This window comes from Abramis brama (assembly GCF_963993115.1).
Source record: "Abramis brama genome assembly, chromosome: 14".
Classification (NCBI taxonomy): domain Eukaryota; kingdom Metazoa; phylum Chordata; class Actinopteri; order Cypriniformes; family Leuciscidae; genus Abramis; species Abramis brama.
Window position 1 is genome coordinate 27,693,441 of NC_139976.1, and position 24,840 is coordinate 27,718,280.

The following is a 24,840-nucleotide window of genomic DNA, read 5'->3' on the forward strand; positions in this document are numbered from 1 at the left end:
TGACCAAACCTCATTTTGAATATCCAAGCTCCTTCCAGTGCAAAATCTGCAGTAATACTCACCAGAAAAACTCTCTAAGCCAGCTACGCTATGGGCCCCCAGGTTGTCTGCAATCACAACTTGAACAGTACCCTCCAAAAACTCTGGATCTTACTTTTGTAAGAGTACACACAGCACAGGCAGCACACAAGTATGTGTAAATGTAGGCCTACAAAACAACATCATTTAGTTGACGCCAAAACAAGGTATTGCTATTGAGACCTGCAGGCGGCAGTAATGCGCGACAAGTGCAAAAGAATGACAATGATATCACGAAGAAGACAAGGACGTTGCTGTTATCCTGTCCGGTTGCTTCGAGTCCTTATGAAGTGAACAGTCAAATATTTATGTTTTAATCTGTTTGATTTAACTATTGGCATTTCATATTTACTTCTGCAAAAGGGAAACAACACAAAGGTAATTATATTCTTCTGCGAATTTTAGATGACGAATAAAGCCGCTGTGATAAACGATTTATCGATTATGTACATTTGATTATTATTGTTATTATGAACCTTCCTTAGCTGGCCATAGATTGTGAGGCTTGTAATATCAAAATCTAGAAAGAATCCTACCTAGAGTGTTTTTAGTTTGGCAGTTTGTTGTGATTTGCTTGAACCTTGTGTGTTTTCTGTTACTTCAAATTGTTCAATCCATCTTCCTAACAAAGGGTGACATACACAGACACATTACACACATTCGCACTCACCCCCATAAAAAAATTGTCTCCAATGCACCTGTCCTTCATGTCTTTGAATTGTGGGGTAAAACCGGAGCACCCGGAAGAAGAAAACCCACATCAGCACCACAGGGTGAACATGCAAGCAAACAAACACCACACAAAAAGGCCTCCATTCTACAATCGTTCAGATTTATTTCAGTTGTTATGATGGTTAATCTAAGAGAAAACAGTTTCACCAAAGGGAAGTGCAAATTATTTACAAAACCAAAACCATACACTACCTGTCAACAGTTTGGACTGGAGTAATTTAAGATTTTTAAAATGTAAAAAAAAAAAAAAAAAAAAAAAATATATATATATATATATATATATATATATATATATATATATGCTCACCAAGCTTGCATTTAATTTGATTAAAAATACTGTAAATCAGCAATGTTGTAAAATATTGTTACTATTTAAAATAATTTATTCCTGTGATGGCAAAGCTGAATTTTCAGCAGCTATTACTCCAGTCGTCAGAGTCACATGATCCTTCAGAAATCATTCTATGCTGTTTTGGTGCTTAAGAAACATGTTATGTTCAAGGTTAAAAACAGTTGTGCTGCTTAATATTTTTGTGAAAACACAACATACAGTACCATAAAAAGAAAAAGAAAAAAAGAAAACACTTTTTTTCAACAAGGATGCATTATATTGATCATAAGTGACATTTATACTAATGTTACAAAAGATTTCTATATAACAAAAATGATGTTCTTTTGAACTTTATCAAAGCATCCTGGAAAAAAAAAAGATCACAGGTTCCACAAAAATATTAAGCAGCAAAAACGTTGATAGTAATAAGAACTGATATAATTATTAGACCTGTAATAACTGATTACAGCACCAGTAATAATTGATAATAATTGAACACCAAATAAGCATATTAGAATGGTTTATGAAGGATCATGAATCAGCCTCAGCCAGTCGTAATAATCCCCCATCATCACTGGAGTAATGGCTGCTAGAAATTCAGCTTTGCATCACAGGAATACATTTTAAAATACATTAAAAATAAAAAATGGTTATTTTTAAGATGTAATAATATTTCACAATATCATTGTTTTTGCTGTATTTTTGATCAAATAAACGCAGCCTTGGTGAGCATAAGAGACTTTCCAAAACAGTGATAAAATCTGTCTTTTTTCCCCCTTTGGGTTTTTCTCAGATGGAGGAGGTGGAGTTGTCCTGTCTGGCTTATGCCAAAATGTTCCTACATGCCAGTCAGTTTCCACGCTGCAGTGTGAACGGCCTGCTGTTGTCCTCCAGTCCAGCAGGGGGAGCTGTGTGTATCACAGACTGTGTGCCGCTGCTCCACTCGCACTTGTCTTTGGCTCCAATCACACAGCTCGCTCTTACACAGGTAACTACGCCTTTAATGAATGTTGGCAGTGGAAAACTAGCACAGCGAGAGAAAAGTGGAGATAAGGTTAGAAAGCATGAAGTTTGCGGTGTCAAAATGCCAGTCTGTCAGTCAAGTCTGAAGCAAGACGCAACGCATTACGACAACGACAGATAGTCTGATTGCATATAAAAAATAAACATTAACGTTAAATGTCTTGTAAGTGATTTGTTACAAAAGTTTGCATCAGATATGCTAAACACAGAACCTCCAACGTGTGTGTGTGTGTGTGTGTGTGTGTCTGTGACGGACTAGAACAGACCTTATTGGTTCTTGTGCATCAATTGTGGGATCTAAGTACTCTCAATACAGCCATGATGAACAAGGGCCCTGTTTACACCTGGTATTAAGATGCGTTTTGGTCGATCGGATCACATTCAGGTGTAAATGAGGTCTGAAACATTTTGAGCTTGTCTACTTACGACCACTTCCAGAGGTAGTCGAAAACACATTCGACCGGATTGCTTTCGTAGTGTAGACGCTCATGCTTTCAAACAGCTACAAAAGACCGCCTGCTCTCCGTCTACTGACCTAACGCACGAACATTACGGGAAGCGCGCTAGCCAGACAGGATTTAAACTTTGTTAGCTGAAGACCCAAGTTTGGTTTGAAGATGAAAAACGTACCAAGCACAATGTTCTCTCACCATTCCTGATTTCTAACACACACTCAAAGCATTCGGCGTGGTCTTGCTGCTATCAGAGCAGAAAAGAAAGCTGCTGCTCTCTGTGTGTTTGGTCACGTCCATATATAAATTGAGTGAGTTTATTTTGTCCATTAGATCGAAAGATCTGAAAAAGCCCACAGATTTACCCTCCCCTTGAAGAAATCAGGACAGAAGTGGTTGAAAATGGACAAAAGTCACGGATTAAAACACCAGGTGTAAATGGTAGGGGTGTAACGATACCCTCATGTCACGATTCGATACATATCACGATACTGAACTCACGATACGATATTATTGCGATACTCCAAGACACATGATAAAAGATTAACAAAAATGTACTGTTTATTAAACTGATAAATGTGATATTACATTGTGTATAAATGAATATTCTTGGACTTGGTGCTGGAAACCCAAAGCACAGGACAATAGAGACACCAGAATAAAAATATTCATGATTCTGAAGCTGAAAATACAGAGTTATTTTAGACGAATATGTTTCTCTGTAACTGACTAGATACATTTAAAATAATGTAGGCCACTTTTTTACACAGATATTCCCCTATTGCATTATTATACATTATATTCAACATTATATATAATATTTTAATGTAGTACTGACACTAAAACTCTGAAAAGGTAATTTTTTCTCACATTTTTATTTTGGGTGAACTATTCACGATAAATATTGTCACTCACTATTCACGATACATATTGTTGCATTTTTGTATTGCGATATATTGTTACACCCCTAGTAAATGGGTATGTGTCTCTCTCTGTCTACTTGTGATCCAATCGATCAAAACGCATCTTAATACCAGGTGTAAACAGGGTGAAGAAAATCAAGGTCAGTCAGTGGACTAAAACTTTTTGGAGGCAACAAATTTGGGACAGATTTTTTTTTTTTTTTTTTTTTTTTGAAAGTGTAAAGGTTTACTAGAAATGATAGAATCTGAATCTTGCTCTTTTCTATCACAGAAAACAAAAATATATATTTTTAAAAACAACACTGTAAAAATAAGTACAAAAATGACTACACTCTCAAAAATAAAGGTTCCAAAAGGGGTTTTTCGCAGTGATGCAATAGAAGAACCATTTTGTTCCGTTTCACAACAGTTCTTAAAATAATTTATAAAATAGATACATAAAAAAAGGCTCCACAGATGTTAAAGGTTCTTTGTGGAACCATCTATACCAGTAAATAACCTTTATGTAGTATTTTCATAAGTTGAAAATGGAGGGTTAGTTTATAACAGCCAATTCCTAATAGAGAATTTCTGTATAATGATGATTTTGTATATATTTTTGCTTATTATCTCAATCAGTGTTTAAGTAGATTACATGTTCTTCTGAAATATCCAATATCTAAATGTTTTATTGTTTTCTAATAGTTTTTTTTTTTCCCCGAATGTGGCTGCCTAGTGTGAAAGAATTGAAGAATGATGTTGAATTATGCGAAATATGCTGCTCTAGAAATCTAGAATTCATGATGATATTTCCTGTTGTAGGTCGATGTTTGGTGTGCACAAACACAGCAAAGGATTGTGGGATATTATCAGGCCAACGCTTGTGTGTCAGACAGCAGGTACTCCTTCATCTTTTCTTATGTTTTGAGTTCCTTATTTTTCCACTGCGTTTCACTTTCTCTTACTGTCTTTCTCCAGCCCTACACCCTGTGCATTGAAGATCGCAGAGAAGATCTTCGAGCAGTGTAACAATGCCGTGTTACTTATGGTAATTTTTTTGGGAAATTTACTTATGGAAATGTCACCTTGTTAGAAAGTTACTAGGAAAAGTCCTTTTCTTAATTGGAAAAATGTTTGCCTCAGATTGATGGAGAAAAGATGTTTCCAGGCTGCCGTGTTCCTCCGATTGTGATGTATGAGCGCAAAGACGCTCGCTGGGCACTCAAAGACAAACACACGTAAGAAAATGTCAAAGAATGTGCTGCTTTGTTTTTGATGATAATGTTGTGGTGCAGCTTTTAATGACATGTGTTTTCATTAGAATAATGCTTCGGCAGTGGGAAGAAACCTGTTCTGTAGTTAATCAGCTGTTCAGCTCTGGTGATCAGGCACTGTTGGTGGATTTTGACAGCCATTTGGATGACATCACAAAAGATTGGACCAATCCGAAACTCAATGCCAAGATCATGGAGCTGGTCTCCCCAGCCAATGGAAATGTTTAACTATAAAGACTAAATCAGCTCATGTCATAGTGTTTTCACTTAAATTCTGTTTTTAATATTATTTGACTGTGTATCATGCTTAATTTTGTCATATTTTATATGATATAAATGAAATATGCTGAAACATAATTTTCTTCTGTTCATTATGATTCGGTGCTTTGATCCTAAAAATAAACACACACTTACATTGAGGTGGATGCAATACAACCAGCATATTTCCTTACTTTCATCATTCTATATGTCATATTTAAGTCATTTAATAATAAGCTATTAATTGTTGATTTAAAGATCTATCTAAACATTAAACAATTCTTTAATGAAAACTTTTTTCATTACATGGGATTCTCAGTTTTTTAGATTTAATAAGAATTTTTACTCATCCAGACTAAAACAGAAAAAAAAGAAAAAAAATGAAATGTAGAATTGTCTATATATTCAGCTATAACAAAATGAAGGTGATTGTATTAATGACTGATGGCATGTACACTAATCAAGTCTCTTTAGATGAGCAGGTGATTCCTTGCAGCAAATTGAGAAAAAATCAAAGCGCTCAGAGCAGCATGAGTGCCTTTTTAATTTGAAATATGAGAATCTTCGGGTGTGTCTGGAGCTTTTATTTGCGGTTCTCTTCCTTTCTTTTCAGAGCTGCTAATGTTTCCATTTCCAAACCTGTATGATTTGTGGAACATAAAAAATATTTTGAGAATTGTCTCTGTGTTTTTGTCCACACAATGAAAGTCAATTGGCACTATTAAATTTAATCTGTTTAAGCCAATCAGAATTCAGGGTTACTATCATGTTAAGTTAAGCCTGCTTTCTGGAATACCCTCCAGGGGAGCAAATAATCGCACATGCTGAGTAGCAATACAAAGTAAAGATTAAATGGATGAGTAAAGGTGTGGGAGGGAAGAGGGAGAGGGTCAAACACAACAATCAATAAAACGGACCTACAATACACTCGTTATACAGATATATGAATATTAAAACGTACGTGAAAACAAAACCAAAAGAATTTTGGCCACTTTGCAGTATTTAAAAAATATGACAAACTTGAAATCATCTTTATCACTAGACAGACACAAAACTGTCATGAACAAATCACATAAGATCTAACTACTTTTAGAAGATATTATTATTATTTATTTAATCATGTCAGGCAACTTGATTAATATGTTTTTTAATATTAAGTTAAATTAACATTTAATGATCTATAAGCATTTCAGAGTTCTTTTAAAACTATTTTTATAAAACTATATTGTCAGTTCTACAAATGAACTGGTTCTTTGCATTTATTTGTTATTCAAACTTATAGAAAAACAGACATTAGTATTACAGCCTCTGTCAGTTGAAACGGCTGAGTATATCTGATAGTATCTACAAAGCGATTAAATGTATAAAAATTATTTCGATAACTTTTTGCCAGCAATGTGTAGAACTGATGTGTTTGGTACAAATTTGACAAATGTACATTTTACATTTTGAAAGACAAATATAAAGAAAATATAAATAAATATAATAAGAAAATATAAATAAGTCTTCATTGCTTAAAGTAAGGATTCATGCACATTGGTGGAAACATCAAGTTCCTTATTATAGCACCACCATGTGTCCATTTTCGTAACGTTAGGCCAGTTTTTAGGCCAGGAACATTTTAGGATGTCAACCAAAGAAGACAAATGCCAATTTTCCTAAAATATCAAATACCAACTTTATCATTCATTCATTCATTGTAGTGCCCTCCTAGGTGCCATTTTTATGCGACTTGGGAGCGTGTCCTCCGAATGTCGTCTGGCCTATATCAAGTTTTGTTAAGTTTAAATATTGTGGTCAGGAGAGGTCAATTCGTGAGAAATGTGCGACAGCAGACTAAGTTTTAGATCAGATTAAATTATCCTTAAATCTTTGCAATGGTTTGATAAATCAAAATTGCCATCACTGTACCTAGCTGCTGTTTATAAAATTTGGTAAAGATCAGACCAATAGCCTAGAATGAGTACAAAAGTAAAAAAAAAAAAAAAAATCAAAATGGAGAAACAATTGTATAGCGGAATTTTTTTTTTCTCCAAGATTTTTTCCAAGATTTCCAAGAAGGCAAGATTTCCAAAACATAAATTGCCTTGTTATAACGCCCACACACTTTTAGGGGATGATGATGATGAAGAAAAAGAAGTAGAAGAGGGTTCCAGGACCTTCAGTGCTTAACTGGATCACTAAAACAGATGCATGACACCCCTGATACTTGCATGGTTAATTGTTTTTGTATAGCTATTGATGACTAAAGTTGGTATAAGCTAAAACAAGTAGCCTCACACTTATTTTTTTGTCGATGGAATCCAAGAAAAGTGAAGCTCTCAGTTTATGCCATTATGATTGAGACAGCAGAGGACAAGGCAAGTGACAACAACATTTATTGCCATTGATTAATGTAAAGTGACAAATTCAATGATACATTAGCGTTATCGAAAGTTATTTCAAACACTCGCTGGTGTCTGAAAGTGAGTTTTGAGCTGAAAAGTGTTTAAAATGTCTTAAATGTTGAAATTGTCTGGTAGCCTGGTATGACAACATGGGAAATGAACAGCAGTGCTGACCATCTCCTGACTCTGGTAAACTCCACCTTTGTTCATGACCACTCCTCGAGCCCCAGTTGGCCCGCTTTGGACCAAGGTATTCAGCTTTTGGCTAACATGGCTATTGACTAAAGACATGTCTTTGTATTACTTATAAATATTTAACTGCTATCTGGCTATATATTTAAGCAACTAATATTTGCAGCATTTCCACTAACTACATACAGTAATGGGTTTCTACCAGTTGTCTCAAGCCATGTTTAGAATGCTGCGAGTGATATCTTAGAGGTTTGTTACTTTGATACTTCAACAAAGGTTCAGAGTCACTTCCCCTGTAGGAGACTGGCTGGCCAAACATTTGAGAATTGCAATAGGGTCTCCTAGGGTCTTGACCTCTTCTATCTGCAACTCAACCCATGGGAGAGAGATCTGGAGAGAGAAAAATTTAAATGAAAAGTGCACCCAAAACAACGACTCTTTCGGAAATGTAAAGTTCTTTTTTTTTTTTTTTTTTTGCTGTACATCTCCCAAAAACAAATGTAGCATCTGATCTATATTATAAGGTCTTTTACCTTAATGATGATGTGTTTATCAGAGATGTTGTCTCCATCACACAGTTCTTCTCCGAAACACAGCATGATCTCACTTTGAGGTTCTTTTCCTCCATTGCGGAAAGCATCCAACTCTGAGAATAGGAAAGAAAATCTTCAAAACTTGGTCAAAACTTGGTATACAGGGAATCAGAAGAGGAAATAAACATATAGCTAGCTAATGTTGACCTTATGTTTACACAATATAGCCGGAGGAGAACTGACCCATAATTTTTTTCCCCTGAATCTAAAACCAACCTTTTTTTTTGTTTTATTCCTTGCCACAATTGCCTCTGGCTTGCTCACTGGGGGACTTAGGTTACATTCACACTGCCAGTCCAAATCCGAATATTTCTTCATCCAATTGTAATCTGATCTAAATGACAATGTCCACACTGTGTATTGCAACTGTTCAGGTCTGATTTGTGTGTCCCTAGCATTCTCCAAAATATCTGCAATGTTTTTTATGGCAATGCCGTTGCGTTGGTATGCCTACACGCCGAAAAACAACAACAGCAACATGGAGGCGTTGGGAATACAGTTGTATTACAACATGTGTAGCCGGTAGGGGTGTAACGGTACACAAAACTGATGGTTCGGTACATACCTCGGTTTTGAAGTCACGGTTCGGTATGGATTCAGTACAGAAGGGGGGGGAGAAAACTAAATATAAATGCTAAATGCTTCTTTTTTTTATTTATTAAACAGTGGTTTAATGAACAAATTGTGTCTCTGTCTTTAAATGAATTCAATTATAATTAAATGTTTCTTAAAGATAAATAAAATATTTCTGCTAATGCTGCAAACTATATATAAGGGAGCCCTTACTTGCACATTACTATAATATTAAAGGTTAACAACAGAGCCCAAAATATTATATTATTTAAATTCAGTAGCTGTTTATTACTAGCCGGAGCCCGTAGTCAGCCAGATCCGTGCACAGATCCTCAGCAAAGGCCATATCCAGCTAACAAAAATATGTTCTCAGAATGTCTTGCCATTAAGTTATGAAAACGTTCAAAACGTCCCGTTTTTTATATATATATATATATTTATGTATATATATATATTATATATAAGAAAGTTTTTCTTGGTTTATGTGTACGATAGAGGCCCTGTTTCCACCTGCGTTTTGGTCGACTGGATGTGGACAAGTGGACGACGCTAAATACAGGTGTAAACGGGGTGTACAACGTTTTGAGCTTGTCTACTTTCGACCACCGGTAGTCGGAACAGCATTCGACCGGATTGCTTTCATAGTCAAAATGCTCATGATTGAATGCATTTGAACAGCCATTAAAGACCGCCGACTCTCCGCCTACTGACCTAAGGCGTAAACATTTCACTAGTTCACACTTACAAATAAGTCAGATAGAATAAATGGGTATGTGTATTTGGCGTGCTGTCCAAGGAGAGAGCTCTGAGCTCGGTATTTGGCCTGAACCCAGAGTACTCCCCCGTATTCCTGGCTGTGGTAGGAACAAACCAAGAGTGAGGAGGGGTGGTGGTGGGATGCTGAAAATTGTCAAGAAATGTGTATATATGTATAGTTGACCAGTGGTTGGTCCCAGTATAGGTCATAAACCCCACCCTAGTGACCCTACCCATGAAGTCTAATGGACGCGATGGCAACTAAACAATCAAATTACACTTCAAATACATTTCTTCCAAAGATGATTTCTGTCATTTTAAGTAGTTTTAATCATGCTGGTTTAAGTTCAAGTTTTCGTTATTTTTTATTATATTTTTTTATCTTAGTTCGTTATTTGATGCTATAAAAACGGGAATAGTCACCTAAAGAAGTAGTCACCAAGGCAGGAGTGAGAGTGAGGGGGCGTCATCCATCTTTTTTTTTTACAGTCTATGGGATAGACGTGGTAATTGCTGATGAAGAGTTGATTGGATAAATTTTTTGAATGTGCTCCTCCTGAACTTTGTTAATGAAACAACATTACGGGAAGCGTGCTAGCCAGATGAGATTTAAACTTTGTCGGCTGAAGACCCAAGTTTGGGTTGAAGACGAAAAACATACCAAGCACAATGTTCTCTCACCATTCCTGATTTCTAACACACACTCACCACGTTCGGCTGGTCTTGCGGCATAAAGACAATTTAGTATCACCAGTTTACCTATGCTGCATGACTTTGAACTGTGGTGGAAACTAGATTACCTGGAGGAAAACCACATTGACAGAGGGAGAACATGCAAACTCCGCACAGAAAGACTCATGGCTAAGTTGGGACTCGAACTGGGGACTTTCTTGCTGCGAGGTGAGTGCTACCCACTGAGCTGTCCTGCTTATATTTATGTTTATATTAATTCAAATTATAAAAATAGAAAAAAATTAAACAAAAGTTCCAAAAACTGTGATAAGATACATTTTTCAGAGTGTTTACATTTTCCCACAGTATACAAGTTTCTAAGTGCATTAAATGTTTGAAGTATAAAATAAACAGATAAGACTTTACTTTAAGATTCACATTTTGCTGTAGTAGTACACTGAAGTCAAGTCAAGTCACCTTTATTTATATTGTTTATACAATGCAGATTGTTTCAAAGCAGGGGCTCGTTCTTCGTACGTTGCTTAAAACATCCGAGATCAAATGACACATCCAAGATGATATCATCGTGCTAATCATGATCCAGCTAATTGGGTTCTTCGAACACACCTGTTGTTTATGATTAGTATCGCTGGATTGAGTTATCTGAGATAACCGCGTTCATGCGCTGGTTTAAAAGGGGATATGTATCGATAGTAGAAACATTGATCAGCAACGCTGCTATTGGCTGCTCAGCGTGGCCAAAGAGCGCGCTCAGTTTTTCTCCTCAGATGAGCAAGAACTAATAGTCGAAGTTTATTTGGAATTTTAATGTTTAATCAAAACGCCAGGGAACACCTCAAAGTCTGCAAAAGCCAGGAGAGAGGGCTGGCAAAAAGTAGCAGACAATTTAAATCCGTTAGAAGTGGCCATGTTAGATGTTTTTATCACTTATTAGCCTTATTTGTATTTTAATAATTGCATAATTACTTTGTTCATTGTAATGTCAGAGTCACCACACTAGAACATGGGAACAAATAAAAGTGAAGTACAAAAATATTCTACATAATGGTCATTTTTAGTTATATTATAGTCTCTTCTATAAAAGGCACTGTTAAATAAATGGTTGTCTGTTTATAAAAGCAACCAAGAAAAAGGCTGAGAAAAAAAGAAAAGATCTTAGTAGCCTACACTGTAAAATATTTTTTGCTGCATTAAATTAAGGCCGTATAGTCATTTCAACTGTTAAATCTTGAGTAATGATGAATTGCTTTGACTTGTGAAAGTGAAAACTGATAAACTTTTTTCCCGAGTGTAGTTCATTGTAATGACATTGTGTTTTCCTCTTTTGTGCACTTTTACATAATACACCAACACTTGTATCTGTTCCCAAGAAAGTGGTGGCTGAAATACACAATAGAGAAAGAAAACACCAAAAAAAAAAGTTGTGAATATATTAACTGTTTCACTTGGAGTTTTAAACACTGTAATTTTACAAAATGCTTTGTGATGCTGCATGATGAAGAGACATAATAGTGTAATGGTTGTCTGCAGACTCTGGACGTTTGGCTTAAAAGTGGAGTGGAACAAAACACATGCGCAAAGCTGTGAGTAATAGAAAGACATTGAGAAAATTTAGTCCAGAATCAGATGATTTTATGAGTTAAATGGACAGTTGATCCATGATCCGTAAGGACCATGCCCCACGATTCGGCACGCATGATTTGTGGATGATTCGTGGATTAATTGCAAGTTTAACCACCAAGTGAAAGTTTATAATTTGCACGTGTTTTGTCTTGCCAGTTTACACATTCAATAGATTTTAAACCATTCCAGTGCTAGAAGAGGCAAAAGAGAATTTAAAAGAGGCACAGCCGCACACACACACCAAAGCGCATGCACACAGAGCGAGTTGTGTTTCAGATAGCGTGCAAACTCCGAATTGATTCCTCTTTCAATAAAAGTGAAAAGTGTTATTTTACATTTAATTATCACATACCTGAAATGAATACTACTGTTAGACCTTACTTTATTTGTAACTTTGTTATATTGTATTTATCTATATTTGCAATTAGTGTATTTGTTCTTATTTTTACTGATTGTTCACACATGCCTTTAATAATGTTTGAACTTTTTGCTGTGGTATCGGAGTACTTAAAGTATGCTTTAAGTAATAAATGGAAAGCAAAGTTAACCCCACACCCACCTATCGATCTGTGATCAGTAATATATGATCCGAACCATGAGTTTTGTGATCCGTTGAACCACTGAACAACAGGTGAAATGCTGTTACAGAAGGGAAAGTTCAAAGTCCTGATTGCTTAGTGTAATGCATTAGGTTTAATAAAGTCAGTTTATTATACCTGCTTGCCTTTATATTTTATTTGCATAACTTGCATTCAATTGTTTGTTCCTTATGCATGTGTCTTGTGACTTTATGTTCTCTTCTCTTCAATTCTCTTTAATGATAGTAACATTTAAAACATGTTAGATGTTTTAGATGTCCAACTAAAACATTACAAAAATACATTTCATGAACGATGTATAATAAATAATGTTTTTGTGCTAACGTTTGATTTTTTTTTTAAAGACCAGATAACTATGAACAAATGTTCTTTTAGCATTACTGGAAGAAAGTTTGTTCATAACTTTGAGAGAACCTTGCAAGAATGCAAGCCAAAGTTCTGAGAACGTTCCCTGTTAGCTGGGAATATGCTAAAAGTGACTATAAGGCATGAAGATATTAGGCCATTTTGACCACAAAATTTTATGCAAACATTCCAAAAACATTCAGCAAATATTAATAGCATCATAAAGACGTTCCAAGAATGTTGTTTTAAGAACGTTTTCTCTCATTGTTATGAGAACATTTAATTAAAAATAACATTGTAAGGACGTTCTGTGAACACTGTTCTCACAATGTTTTCTCTCTACATCATTAGTAGAACAATCATCAAGTACAAATTACATCGTAAAGTCATTCCATGAATGTTGTACTAAGAACATTTACTCTTAACATTGCAAGAACGTATATTAACTATTAATAACGTTAAAAGAACGTTCCATAAACATTATTTTAAGAACGTTTGTCCTAACATTTACATAACATTTAAAGAACATTACTGAAAGTTATGGGAACGTTCCCTCTAGACCTAACAGACACCTTCAGATCTTCAAGCAGAAGGAGCTGGAAGAAATATATTGAATGAACAGTCCACAATCTCACTTGTGATGCATCCTGGAATCATAATCACACATTTGACCAGAAGAGAACTGGCCCCCTGACTGAGCCTGGTTTCTCCCAAGGTTTTTTTTTCCTCCATTCTGTCACCTGAAGGAGTTTTGGTTCCTTGCCACTGTCACCTTTGGCTTGTTTAGTTGGGGACACTTAATATTCAGCCGTATTTTTTATTTGACTGCACTGACACTATCGGATGAGAACTGAGCTGGACCGATGACATCACTGTTTTCTGCAGAACTGCTTTATAGCAGAATTGAACTCATTTCATAATTGATGAGCTTTACACAGTTCTTATACCGAAAACAATCAACTCTGAACTGATTTCAACTGAATAGTGACAATACTGTGTTTAGAGCTGCTTTACAGCAGAATTGAAATCTGTTTGTATCACTGATCACTATTTTCCTGTTATCACAGTACAGCTTCTTTGAAACAATCTGTATTGTATAAGGCGCTATATAAATAAAGGTGATACAGTCTCCACTGGTCTTAAAACTCAAAGAGGTGTGTAGAAGAAGCAGATTAGCAGTATATTGTAATTTTGCAATCAACCAACACCATGAAACAACACAACCTTGTTTCTGCAACAACTCTCAGCATATTTTCTACTACAACGTCTGATGTGTTTATGTTTTTCATGGCGTGAGAAAGTAACAAAAGCAGAAAAACTACGCAAATTCCGATCAGAGCAGTCAGACTAAAAAGGATTTCTGGAAATTAGATTTGAATAGGATTTCAAACCATAAATTAATGTAGCTTGAAACAGATTTGTGAAAATTGCAATTCACATGATATTTTGACATTCACACTTGGATCAGATTCCAATCAGACATGCACAAAAAATTGGATTTGGACTGACAGTCTGAACAGGGCTTAGTCTATAGGACTAAAGATTTATGGAATTACTTTCTAGCAGAAAGGTGAGCACTATGACCAAAATCTTGTGCCACGAGATGGGTCATCTTCTATCACAGTAATGGCACAAATCAGGATTCTGCTGACGTTGGAATGTATCAACCACTATTCTCCACTTTTTCTACCAATTTCCACACAATGCAAACACACCATATTACCAAAACAAGCTCAATAGCACTTCATACACACTCAAACTCTTCAAAACATTAAGTTCTCTCCTCTGCCCCCTCTACCTCAAGGTGATGACTGCTATTTTTTTATACAAAGAACACGAATAATAGAAAAGCAAATGCCAGTATACTTACATCATTTATATATAATTTACTAGACAGAACTGTAAAACAGAGATAGTAAACTAATGGTGACAGAATAGGAGCAAACAGAAAAACGAATAAAAAAATGCCAAATATCAGCTGATATTTTGGGCCTGGCAATATATCAGCTGACCACTATTTAGGATGTTATTACATTCTTTAAAATAAAGGTTATTTATTGGCATCTATGGTTCCATGAAGAACCTTTAACATCCACAGAACCTTTCCTCTGGACAAAAGCTTCTTTATAGTGGATAAAAGTTCTTGAAATTATTGAAATGTTCTTAACACTAAGAAAACTGTTCTTTTAAGAACAGTTCACTGAAAGGTTCTTTGGTGAACTCAAAAAGCTTCTTCTATGGCAGGGGTTCTCAATTCCAGTCCTCACACCTCCCCAAATTCTAATCGGAAATGAGCATCCCTATGCCCTACTCACTCCGAAGTGCAGAACCATTGAAGTGGGGACTTCAGGGGGAGCAGGGCACTTGTGCGTCATAATGAAGCCGTTTGGAACACACTTGGCGAAGGGAGCAATGAAAGACCATGTAATTTCCTCATTAGCTTCACGTGGATTGTTACCACTACAAAGCTAGGCAGCGACAACAGGAATATCTTATTATACACTAATATATACAAATAAAAATATATATATAATTAATATATGTGTGTGTGTGTGTGTGTGTACGTTCCAGATCTTTTGTATTTGATGACATTATGTGTATGAACGTTTAAGCCAAAAAAGTACAGTATAAGGAACATAGGTAACACTTTACAATAAGGTTTATTGTATTAACTAACATTAACTAACCATGAGCAATCCATTTGTTACAGTATTTGTTAATCTTTGTTAACGTTAGTTAATAAAAATACAGCTGTTCATTGTTAGTTCATGTTAGTTTACAGTGCATTAACTAATGTTAACAAGATTTTAATAAAGTATAAGTAAATGTTGAAATTAACATTAACAAAGATTAATAAATGCTGTATACGTGCAGTTCATTATTAGTTCATGTTAAATAATGTAGTTAACTCATGTTAACTAATGAACCTTATTGTAAGTGTTACCGGAACATTTGAGTTGACCACTCAAGTAATGTTTTATTCTGGGTTTTCCAGTGCAAAATATTTGCTTGTGAAACACTTACCCTGTCTGAATGTATCCATGTTGAACAGCTGGGTGAGCTCACTTCCTCTCTCCATTTTACAGGGTTCTGTGGTGGTGTTGTGCGGTCCTCTCCAGAACACCCGTCCCTGACAGAAACGCTTGGCATAGATGCCTCCTCCTGTCAAGGTCAGCACTACTCCCCGCTCCATGAAGGGCAGTAATTTGTTAAGATCGTTCAAACGTGGCGCAAGGCTGGAGTCTGCAACCATGTCTAATGGGGGCTCTGGGAGAGGGATTCGATGGAAGCCATGGCCGTTCAGAGACGGTGGAGATGGAGGGACCGGTGACGGAGGCAGATAAGCAATCCGAACATCATTACCCCTTACTTCTCGCCGCAGAACCTCCTGACCAATGTAGTGCACGGTTATGTGGAAAGTGTTCAGCACTGAAAGAACAAAAGTGTTTTTAGAAACCATCTGCTGATAGTTTGGTTAAACATGAAACAATTGTGAGATCAGATTTGTTGTACTCAATAAATGAATCAAATTGCATTTTTAGTTACCTCTCTTTTCTTCAGACAATGGCACTGTTTCAATTGTAAAGTTTAACTGGATATCTTCAGCACCTCAAAAAAAATGTTGAATAACAATAAGTCAGTCATCCACTTTGCATTATTAACATCTACATTAACCACGAATGAACCAAGTTGAAAACTCAGGTAAAAATCATTGAGTAAAATCAGATAATTACTGTCACTCTTTAAGAGGATTGTCTGCATCCCGATCTCACTTCCTGTATGTGGGACAGTTTCCTGTGCACTCTGTTAAGATCAGAAGTAGAAATAATGCTCAGTTAATTGTAGACTCATACTCTGCTAAGTGGAATGTTTTCGACTGTTTGTTTTGCTTTTGTAAGTATGGAAGTAAAATAATGCCAAATGTTCTTGAAACAAAAAAGCCTGTTGAATTGCACTACTTGTAAAAATATGCATTGCATTAACCATGCTTGCATTTTAATGCATTGTATTTTTAGGGCTTGCATTTTTATGGGATGAAATTCAGCATGGTCGAATATTTAAGCTGTGACTATTTCAATTCAAAACATTTCAAACACATTTTCATTATTAAAAATTAAATAATCCATATTCACCTTTCATATTTCACTTCCAAAATATTCAAACTGTTTAAAAATACAACCTAAAATATTCAACAGGCAATTTTCGGTCCATTTTATTTCGCTTTGCAAAATCGCTTCCACAAATTCAGTGGTTCAAATTCGACAGAAAATACTATGTTGACATCCAGGAACTACAGGAAAAGCAGTAGATTACCGAGCATACTCTCCATCTGCTGTTAGTCGATCTCACCAGTAGGTGGTGCAAAAGCGCGTGTTGTTGACGAAGACCAGCAACAGTTAGAGCAAGCCATTCATTCATAAAACTCATTTACAGCAATGTAAGTGTATTTGTGATTATTATGACGGCTGTTTTATGTTAAATTCAGTGTCTTCACGGTTACTTTTCCTGTGTAGCCTACATACATCTTTCTCTACCGTGAACAAGATTATAATGTTATTCCTCTGCTGGACATATACAACGCTTAACGTAGCTTAATGGACTAATTACAGTGATATAAAAGACCAAACTCGCAGGCAAGCAGATGGACTCAAAGCTTAATGCTGAGCATTTCCCAGTGATAGACTGGCATAAAGTTGGTTTGACGTTGGACATTCGCACATTTAGGGACCGTCTCTAAAGTGTATACGACTTTGGTATACACGTTTCTAACTTCGATAGCATTTGAATAGAACGACTTACAGTCATAAAACCAACTGTAAAGTGTTCATGTAGTGTCAGGCATAATGCGCAGCCTTTGGATTTTTTATATTGTTGTATAATATAAAAAAAATGCAATTACCTGCCTCCTTGTTTATTATAGATGCCTTTTTGTTACACATATTTAGCCAATGTATTAGATATAATGCATTGCATTCAATGTTGTTATTTATTTATTTTTTGTAAAAGATGGCTTATATTGTTTTGGCATAGATGTACAGTAATTGGTTATGTATGTTTATGTGACTGTGGCAACCCATGTTGAGAGGAGCAGAAAAGTGCGATTATGTGTGTGCGCTAGAGGACTCCTAGAATTTTAAATGAACTCAGTCATCTTAGTTGAGTTTACTGGAGTTCAAGGACATGAAGAGGTGGACCGCTTGCACCTGCCTGGAGAAGGATCTGGGAAATTTTGGAGGAGTTTGGAGGAGTGCCAACCTAACGGCTGTTGCACAGGAGTATAAAAGACTGATGAACTGACTGCCTCTTGGGATACTGATACGCCAGTGCCCCCGACGCCTAGAAGCCCAGAGCTGAGGACAAGAAACCCCAAGCAGAAGATAAGAAGCCCAGAGCTTACTACACCTTTGATTCAAAACGTGATTATTGTATTTTATACTTAAACAATGAAGTTTTATTTGCCTTTATATTTTTGTTTATTATAAAAAGTAACCAATTAAAAGAAATTTAATTGATTACAAAATCTGCCTACTGAGACTTAGATTTATGATGCTGGAAGACTTTTAATGAGAACATACCACAGAGGAGTACCTTTTGAATGCTTATGGTTTAGGTCAGATTTGACTTTTTTTACCTTACCTGAGAATAATAAATAAATAGGTAAAAGGTGTTAAAAGTAAAGTACACACCGTAAAACAATATTTATTCAAATAAATTGAAGTTTGCTATTGAAGTTAGAAACGTGTATGCCAATGTTGTATGCAACTTTAGAGACGGTCCCTAAATGTGCAAATGTCCAATGTCAAGCCAATTTTACATTTAGTCATTTAGCAGACGCTTTTATCCAAAGCGATTTACAGTTAAACTAACAATAGGAGGACAACAATATGCAAGTGCTATGACTCTTCCCAGTTTAAGCTAATGCAATACACGTAGGCATACTATATATATATAGAGAGAGAGAGAGAAGAGAAGAGAAGAGAAGAGAAGAGAAGAGAAGAGAAGAGAAGAGAAGAGAAGAGAAGAGAAAGTGTTAGTATTGATTAAGTGTTGATTTTATGCCAGTATATCACGAAACGCTCAGCATGAAACTTTGCGCGTTAAGTTCATATTCTGAGTCCATCTGCTTGCCTGTAGCCTATATAGTAGCCTACAGCCCCAATAAGGTGCGAGTTTGGTCTTTCATATCACTGTATTAGTCCATTAAGCTACGTTAAGCATTTTGTCCCGACGGAAGGGGCATCCTTGAGTATGAGGTATTGAGGGAAACCAATTATAATCCCGTTCATGGTAGAGAAAGCTAATAACATGTAGGCTACACAGGGAAAGTAACAATGAAGTTATTGAATGAAACATAAACACAGCTTTTGTGTGTTTTTCATCTTTTCCGCATATATACTGACACAGATAATCATTTTTATTTTATGAATGAATGGCTTGCTCTAACTGTTGCTGGTCTTCGTCAACAACACGTGCTTTTGCACCACCTACTGGTGAGGTCGACTAACAGCAGATGGAGAGTATGCTCGGCAATCTACTGCTTTTCCTGCAGTTCCTGGATGTCAATGTTGAATTTACTGTCGAATTTGAACCACTTAATTTGTGGAAGCGAATTTGCAAAGCGAAATAAAATGCACCGAAAATTACCTGTTGAATATTATAGGTTGTATTTTAAACAGTTTGAATATTTTGGAAGTGAAATACGAAAGGTGAATATGGATTATTGAATTTTTGAATTTATTGAATGTTTTTAATTGAAATATTCACAGCTTAAATATTCAACCATGTTGAATTTCAGCCCATAAAAATGCAAGCCCTAAAAATACAATGCATTAAAATGCAAGCATGGTTAATGCAATGCCTATTTTTTTCAAGTAGTGCAATTCAACAGGCTTTTTTGTTTCAAAAACATTTGGCATTATTTTACTTCCATATGTAAGGCAGGCTTTCTCTATTTAGCATGCATGTTGCAAATAGCATCTTAATTAAAGTTTGAACAGTATAGCTCTTCAATTATTAGTTATGTTTTTACCATGTTGATGGGCTGGAGCACAACAACCTCCTTTTTGATCTTTTTGCATTCAATCTCCTGATCATGCTCAGATTCGCTGTGTCTCCTCCTGATGTTTCTCACTGCTTTCTGTCCGTTCTCTTTTTTTATTTTCACCCCTCCTATGATGAGAGGAAAATGAAGTAAATAATTACAAAAAGTAACTCCTGTACATACTCATTGGAGTTATTGTAGACTTTTTGCTGTTCATGCAAGTTGTAGGAATGTGCAAAACTTCAAATGTCATTTTTTTATAGTCAATGTTTGATGTTTAAGAAAGCTTAATTTCTCCATTTTTTATTTTTACAGAACATTCGATTCAATTCACTTCCATTTACTGTCATTGAGCAAGTACAAATACAAAGCCAATGAAATGCAGTTAACATCCAACCACCAGGATGCAGAAATAAAATAGTAATCATTCCAAGTAGTGCAAAAAAAGTGATTGAATATAACCATACATATGCATCCATAGGTAAGGGTGGCCTGCAGCACGCACGACAATAGAGTTCACAAACAAAGTCTTTATTTAGAATAACAAACACTCACGAGATATCTAGAATCTAGAAAAATCCAAACTATATAAACTGAAACGGGAATGAACAAAACAGGGAGTTTAAATACAAGTCGAACATAACGACTGACAGGTGGAAATTATACACAACTATAGAAAAAAACGAGATAATCAGTAACCAATGAAACCGGAACAAAACAGGGACAAACAGAACAGAATAACAAAATAGAAATCCACAATCGTGAAGGTACGGGGTATGGACATGGACCAGGAGCAGTCGGAGGACACAAACACCATGGTGGAGCCTTGACTGAAGGGCTAGGCGGAACCTGGGGACTGGCCGACGGGGCGGAATCTAATTGCTGGTGTTTCTCCATGTCCTCCATTCATTACTCTAGATAGCAAGCTCTTTAAAAGTCACCTTGTGAAATTTTATTGCTAGAATCTTGCTGCTAGTGGGTGTGTTTCACGACAATGATAAGCTTAAAACTGAGAAGTTTTTCCTTTGAGTTTTCCACGTACAGACGACACCATTGTCAAAACGATCCCCATTCACACGAATCTGCTGTATTCTGCTGCCAGGCCATTAGATGACGATGATACACTATAGACTGAAAGACTGTAGCGTCTAGGATAGAATGCGTATAGACTGAACATGTCATACGCACGCATGTGCATGATGTCATCGGTTTTGCGGATTCGCACTTTGAAGCCTGTTTTCAAAAGTTTGCGTTTTCAGGCACCCAAAACACTGTTGTGGGAATGAACGTTTGTAGTTGAAAATGGTGTCGTGTAAACAGCCCCTTAGACCAGTCCAATCAAGAACATCTGTTAGACCAGGGGTGTCCAATCCTGCTCCTGATGGGTCACTTCCCTGCAGATTTTATCTCTCCAGCACACCTGCCTGGAAGTTTCTAGTGGTCCTATAGACCTTGATAAGCTGGTTCAGGTGCGTTTAATTAGGACTAGAGCTAAACTCTGATGATAGTGGCCCAAGACTGGACACCCCTGGTTTAGACCAATCAAGCCTCATTATGGTGGGAAAATGCTAAGGATTTTTGCAAATTTAGGGATTATTTTGTGTTGAAATGTCTATGGGTGGTATGAGAGAAAGAGACTGAAGGTGTAAAATGCGTGAGAGTTGGCAACCCTGCTATGTTACAAACAAATGTTTCCACATCCATTTGTTACCTTGTTCTTCTAGTGGTACGAGGCGGTACACTTTGTAGGGTTCTGAGATGTCCAGCTGTGATCTTTCAGTGACCTCACTAAACTCTGGACTTTTGTTGAGGGCACAGCGAAGGCGAGTTTTCCAGGATGCAGGGTCATTTCCAGTCTCCAAAAGCTTCCCTTTAAACTCCGCCCAAGCCTTCAATTGGAAAAGTTCAAATGAATATTTCAAAAAAAAATTTTTTTTTTATTTCTTAATAAGTTAATTACTGCTCATACTATCTTTCAAATTAATTATAATCAATAATGTGCAAATAATTATCATCAACATGTAATTCCACAGAGGTGGAAACAAACAATTTGATATACTAGCAGAAAAAAGGTATCAAGAGTGAAAAGATCCAGTGCTTAGCCAGCCAGTATATATATATATATATATATATATATATATATATATATATATATATATATATATATATATAGTTATGTAATGTAATGTAGACATACATACACATGTCTGGTTCGCTATCTTTGTGGGGACTCTCCATAGACGTAATGTTTTTTTATACTGTAAAAACTGTATATTCTATCCCCTTACACTATCTCTACCCCTAAACCTACTCATCACAGAAAACTTTCTGCATTTTTACATTTTCAAAAAAACTCATTCTGTATGCTTTATAAGCTTGTTTCCTCATGTGGACCTCAATTTAGGTCCCCACTGTGACATGAGTCCCCATGAGTCAGTGTTCAGGTTGAAGTCCCCACAGGGATAAAAAAACATGAACACACACAAACACACACACACACACACACACACACATAGACAGAAAGAGAAAGATATAGATATTTCCACCTTGAAAATAGCTGCATCTTCCTCACTTCGGAAATCTTGTTTTCCTGCATGTTTCCATGGGATACGAAACATGGTTTTATCAGTGTTGTCCCACACTAGGCCGTGATACTTCCCACTGTTCACCTATATCCCAAAGCACACACAAGAAAGAAACAGATATTATTATTAATCATAATTATTAATATTTCTGACCTGAGACCCTTAGGTAATATTAGGCAGCTAGATAATCTGCCTGCACATACAAAATAAATCAAATAAATAAATAAAAAGGTAACTGTGGATGCCAGAAAAATAGGTAGCTAGCAACATTTTTAGATTTTACAGATTGTAGTTAAATTTACTGTAAAAAAAATATTTCAATAACTAAAATTACTAAAATACATTACAACTAATTTATTACCAAACTACTCAAATCATTTTTTTTTACCTTGATATTATACTGACATCCACCTTAAAAATACAAGTGGTAAAGAGACAGCTTGTACATAATGTATCACATGTAGCTTTTCCACAAGCTGAGATAAATACTAAATATAAGGTGCATGTGTCATACACACAAATACAAAACACCATCGTGGTAACACAGACTTAAACTTTACAGACTTAAACTTTAATTTAACAGCATAAGATGTAACTAAAAAAAAAGAAAAAAAAGAAGAAGCATTATTTCAATGAAAAACTATCAAATCTAAACTATCTAAGATTTTATTAACTCAGATCCTCTGACACACTCAACATACCACACACACGCACCTGTTCCACTATCCAGGAGCGCAGACGGCGCGTGGAGCGAATCCTTCCAGATGCCATCTGAAAACCACATTGATTGACAGATGCTGATTTGTCTTAAGAAAGTCAGACATCTCACACATTTGACAGTTCAGAGGTGGGTAATACCATGTTATTTGACATGGTACCATGGAAGGTATGCAATAAGGTATGCAGAAGTTATTCTATTTAGCCAAACTAAATGTTTTGTGTGTGTGTGTGTGTGAATAGTCCAATAAAATGAGTATTAAATTGAAGATGAATCTTTCATCTAAAGTGGTTCTCAACGGGGGCGATACCGCCCTCCAGGGGCGTTCAGAGAACTGAGTGAGTAAAGTTTCTGAATTAATGAATGTGTTTTGAGCCCAGTGAAATGAGATAATGCTGTTTTAGATGTGTTTCTGAGCTTGTTCTTGAGAGCTTTTTGGGGTTATTATTAGAACAACAGTGATCAATGGAGCTGTTCCTTATAAGCACACTTGACTAAAACATAAGCATGAATTGTAATTACGCACAGGTTGTTATAAATCTTATTTTGACTCTAAACAATTCTTAAATTATATTGACTCTAAACAATTCTTAAATTAATTTAATTTGGCAATCACCTTCGTCTTTCGAAAGAAATCGCTGTTTGGTTCCCTCCCTTGGTAGTGCAGTAACAGTTAGCCTACAGGAAGCGTACGCTATTTATGTTCCGTAATCATAAATGACTATTATTATATAAGCCTTAACTTTATTAAGACGCATTCACAATACTTTTTGTAAACTTATAATCGAATTATCTGCTTAAATAAAAATCAAATAGAGATACAAGGGATTTTATAATTTCAACAATTTCTTCCAAACTATCCACATCAAAATCAACGTAGCCTAATAGCTCGTTGTATAAATAAGTTCGCGGAAAAAACGACATTTTTGTATAACCTTGTGAAAATTATTAGTTTCGCTTAGCCTACCTTTAGTTTCGGTCGTATATACTGTCAGCAGTTCTGGAGATCACAGTCTGCCTGTCCAGCCCATCGCAGATGATCGCACTAGAAAATCCTGAAAGCAAAACAGTGGAGCGTCCTGAGCTGTTTGAGTCACTTTTGTAGGGGGCGCTCAGCGGCTCACAGCGTTATCACACTGCACTGTTCTTTGGAAAATCCGTAATCTTTTTGAATTAACAATCTATTCGTGAAATATGTTGGGGTTTTTTTTGCAATGTGCGGCTATATCACTTGGGGAATAATGAATATTACTACAACATGATGAGCAGGTGTTATGTGACATCTTTACTGAGCATGTCTTAACCACCCTAGACTGTAAAAATACATCATAAACCCCGCCCACTTTGGATATTATTCTCTCAGCCAATTTCCCTTCTGCCAGTTTAATTCGTTTCAAAAGAAACGCTGCTCTTCCCAGAAACCACGTGATAGTACGGATATCTTTTCAAGCACTCAGAAGGCAAAGAAAATATACACTGTAGAAATGTCGTCATACGTGGTGTATTATGAAAGATATGTAGTAGAACAAATGATAAGTAAAGCAAATTAAAATGAATGTGAACTGTACTGAAATAATTATTGATACACTATTTTTTTTTTAAAATAACACACACACGCGCGTTGGGTTTCCATGTTTTATGGGGACTTTAGACATAATTTGTATACTGTAGGCTACAAACTGTA

General features: G+C 36.0%; 2 protein-coding genes across 2 annotated transcripts; one reads left to right on the plus strand and one right to left on the minus strand.

The window, feature by feature from the left end:
• Positions 1 to 302: 302 nt before the first annotated feature.
• On the plus strand, positions 303 to 5,726 carry emc9 (ER membrane protein complex subunit 9). Its single transcript, XM_084135284.1, has 6 exons — positions 303 to 456; positions 1,935 to 2,129; positions 4,341 to 4,417; positions 4,497 to 4,566; positions 4,662 to 4,756; positions 4,840 to 5,726. The coding sequence occupies exons 2-6, from the start codon at positions 1,935 to 1,937 to the stop codon at positions 5,018 to 5,020; spliced, it is 618 nt and encodes a 205-aa protein (XP_083991410.1). The 5' UTR covers positions 303 to 456; the 3' UTR covers positions 5,021 to 5,726.
• A 1,684-nt stretch (positions 5,727 to 7,410) lies between these two features.
• On the minus strand, positions 7,411 to 24,434 carry irf9 (interferon regulatory factor 9). The gene is made up of 10 exons (XM_084135283.1): positions 24,124 to 24,434; positions 23,153 to 23,209; positions 22,400 to 22,522; positions 21,565 to 21,742; positions 19,842 to 19,981; positions 16,546 to 16,615; positions 16,358 to 16,420; positions 15,836 to 16,240; positions 8,163 to 8,275; positions 7,411 to 8,019 (listed from the first exon to the last, which is right to left on the minus strand). The coding sequence occupies exons 2-10, from the start codon at positions 23,207 to 23,209 to the stop codon at positions 7,897 to 7,899; spliced, it is 1,272 nt and encodes a 423-aa protein (XP_083991409.1). The 5' UTR covers positions 24,124 to 24,434; the 3' UTR covers positions 7,411 to 7,896.
• Positions 24,435 to 24,840: the final 406 nt, after the last annotated feature.

Bases quoted from the DNA above. Each gene is read 5' to 3' on its own strand.
- irf9 (XM_084135283.1), bottom strand. From the start codon at position 23,209: ATGGCATCTGGAAGGATTCGCTCCACGCGCCGTCTGCGCTCCTGGATA. The intron at 21,743-22,399 runs GTGGAAATATCT...TTCCAATTGAAG, and splicing joins AAGATGCAGCTATTTTCAAG to GCTTGGGCGGAGTTTAAAGG. The intron at 8,020-8,162 runs GTAAAAGACCTT...TTCTCTCTCCAG, and splicing joins ATAAACACATCATCATTAAG to ATCTCTCTCCCATGGGTTGA.
- emc9 (XM_084135284.1), top strand. From the start codon at position 1,935: ATGGAGGAGGTGGAGTTGTCCTGTCTGGCTTATGCCAAAATGTTCCTA. The intron at 2,130-4,340 runs GTAACTACGCCT...TTCCTGTTGTAG, and splicing joins CACAGCTCGCTCTTACACAG to GTCGATGTTTGGTGTGCACA. The intron at 4,567-4,661 runs GTAATTTTTTTG...TGTTTGCCTCAG, and splicing joins ACAATGCCGTGTTACTTATG to ATTGATGGAGAAAAGATGTT.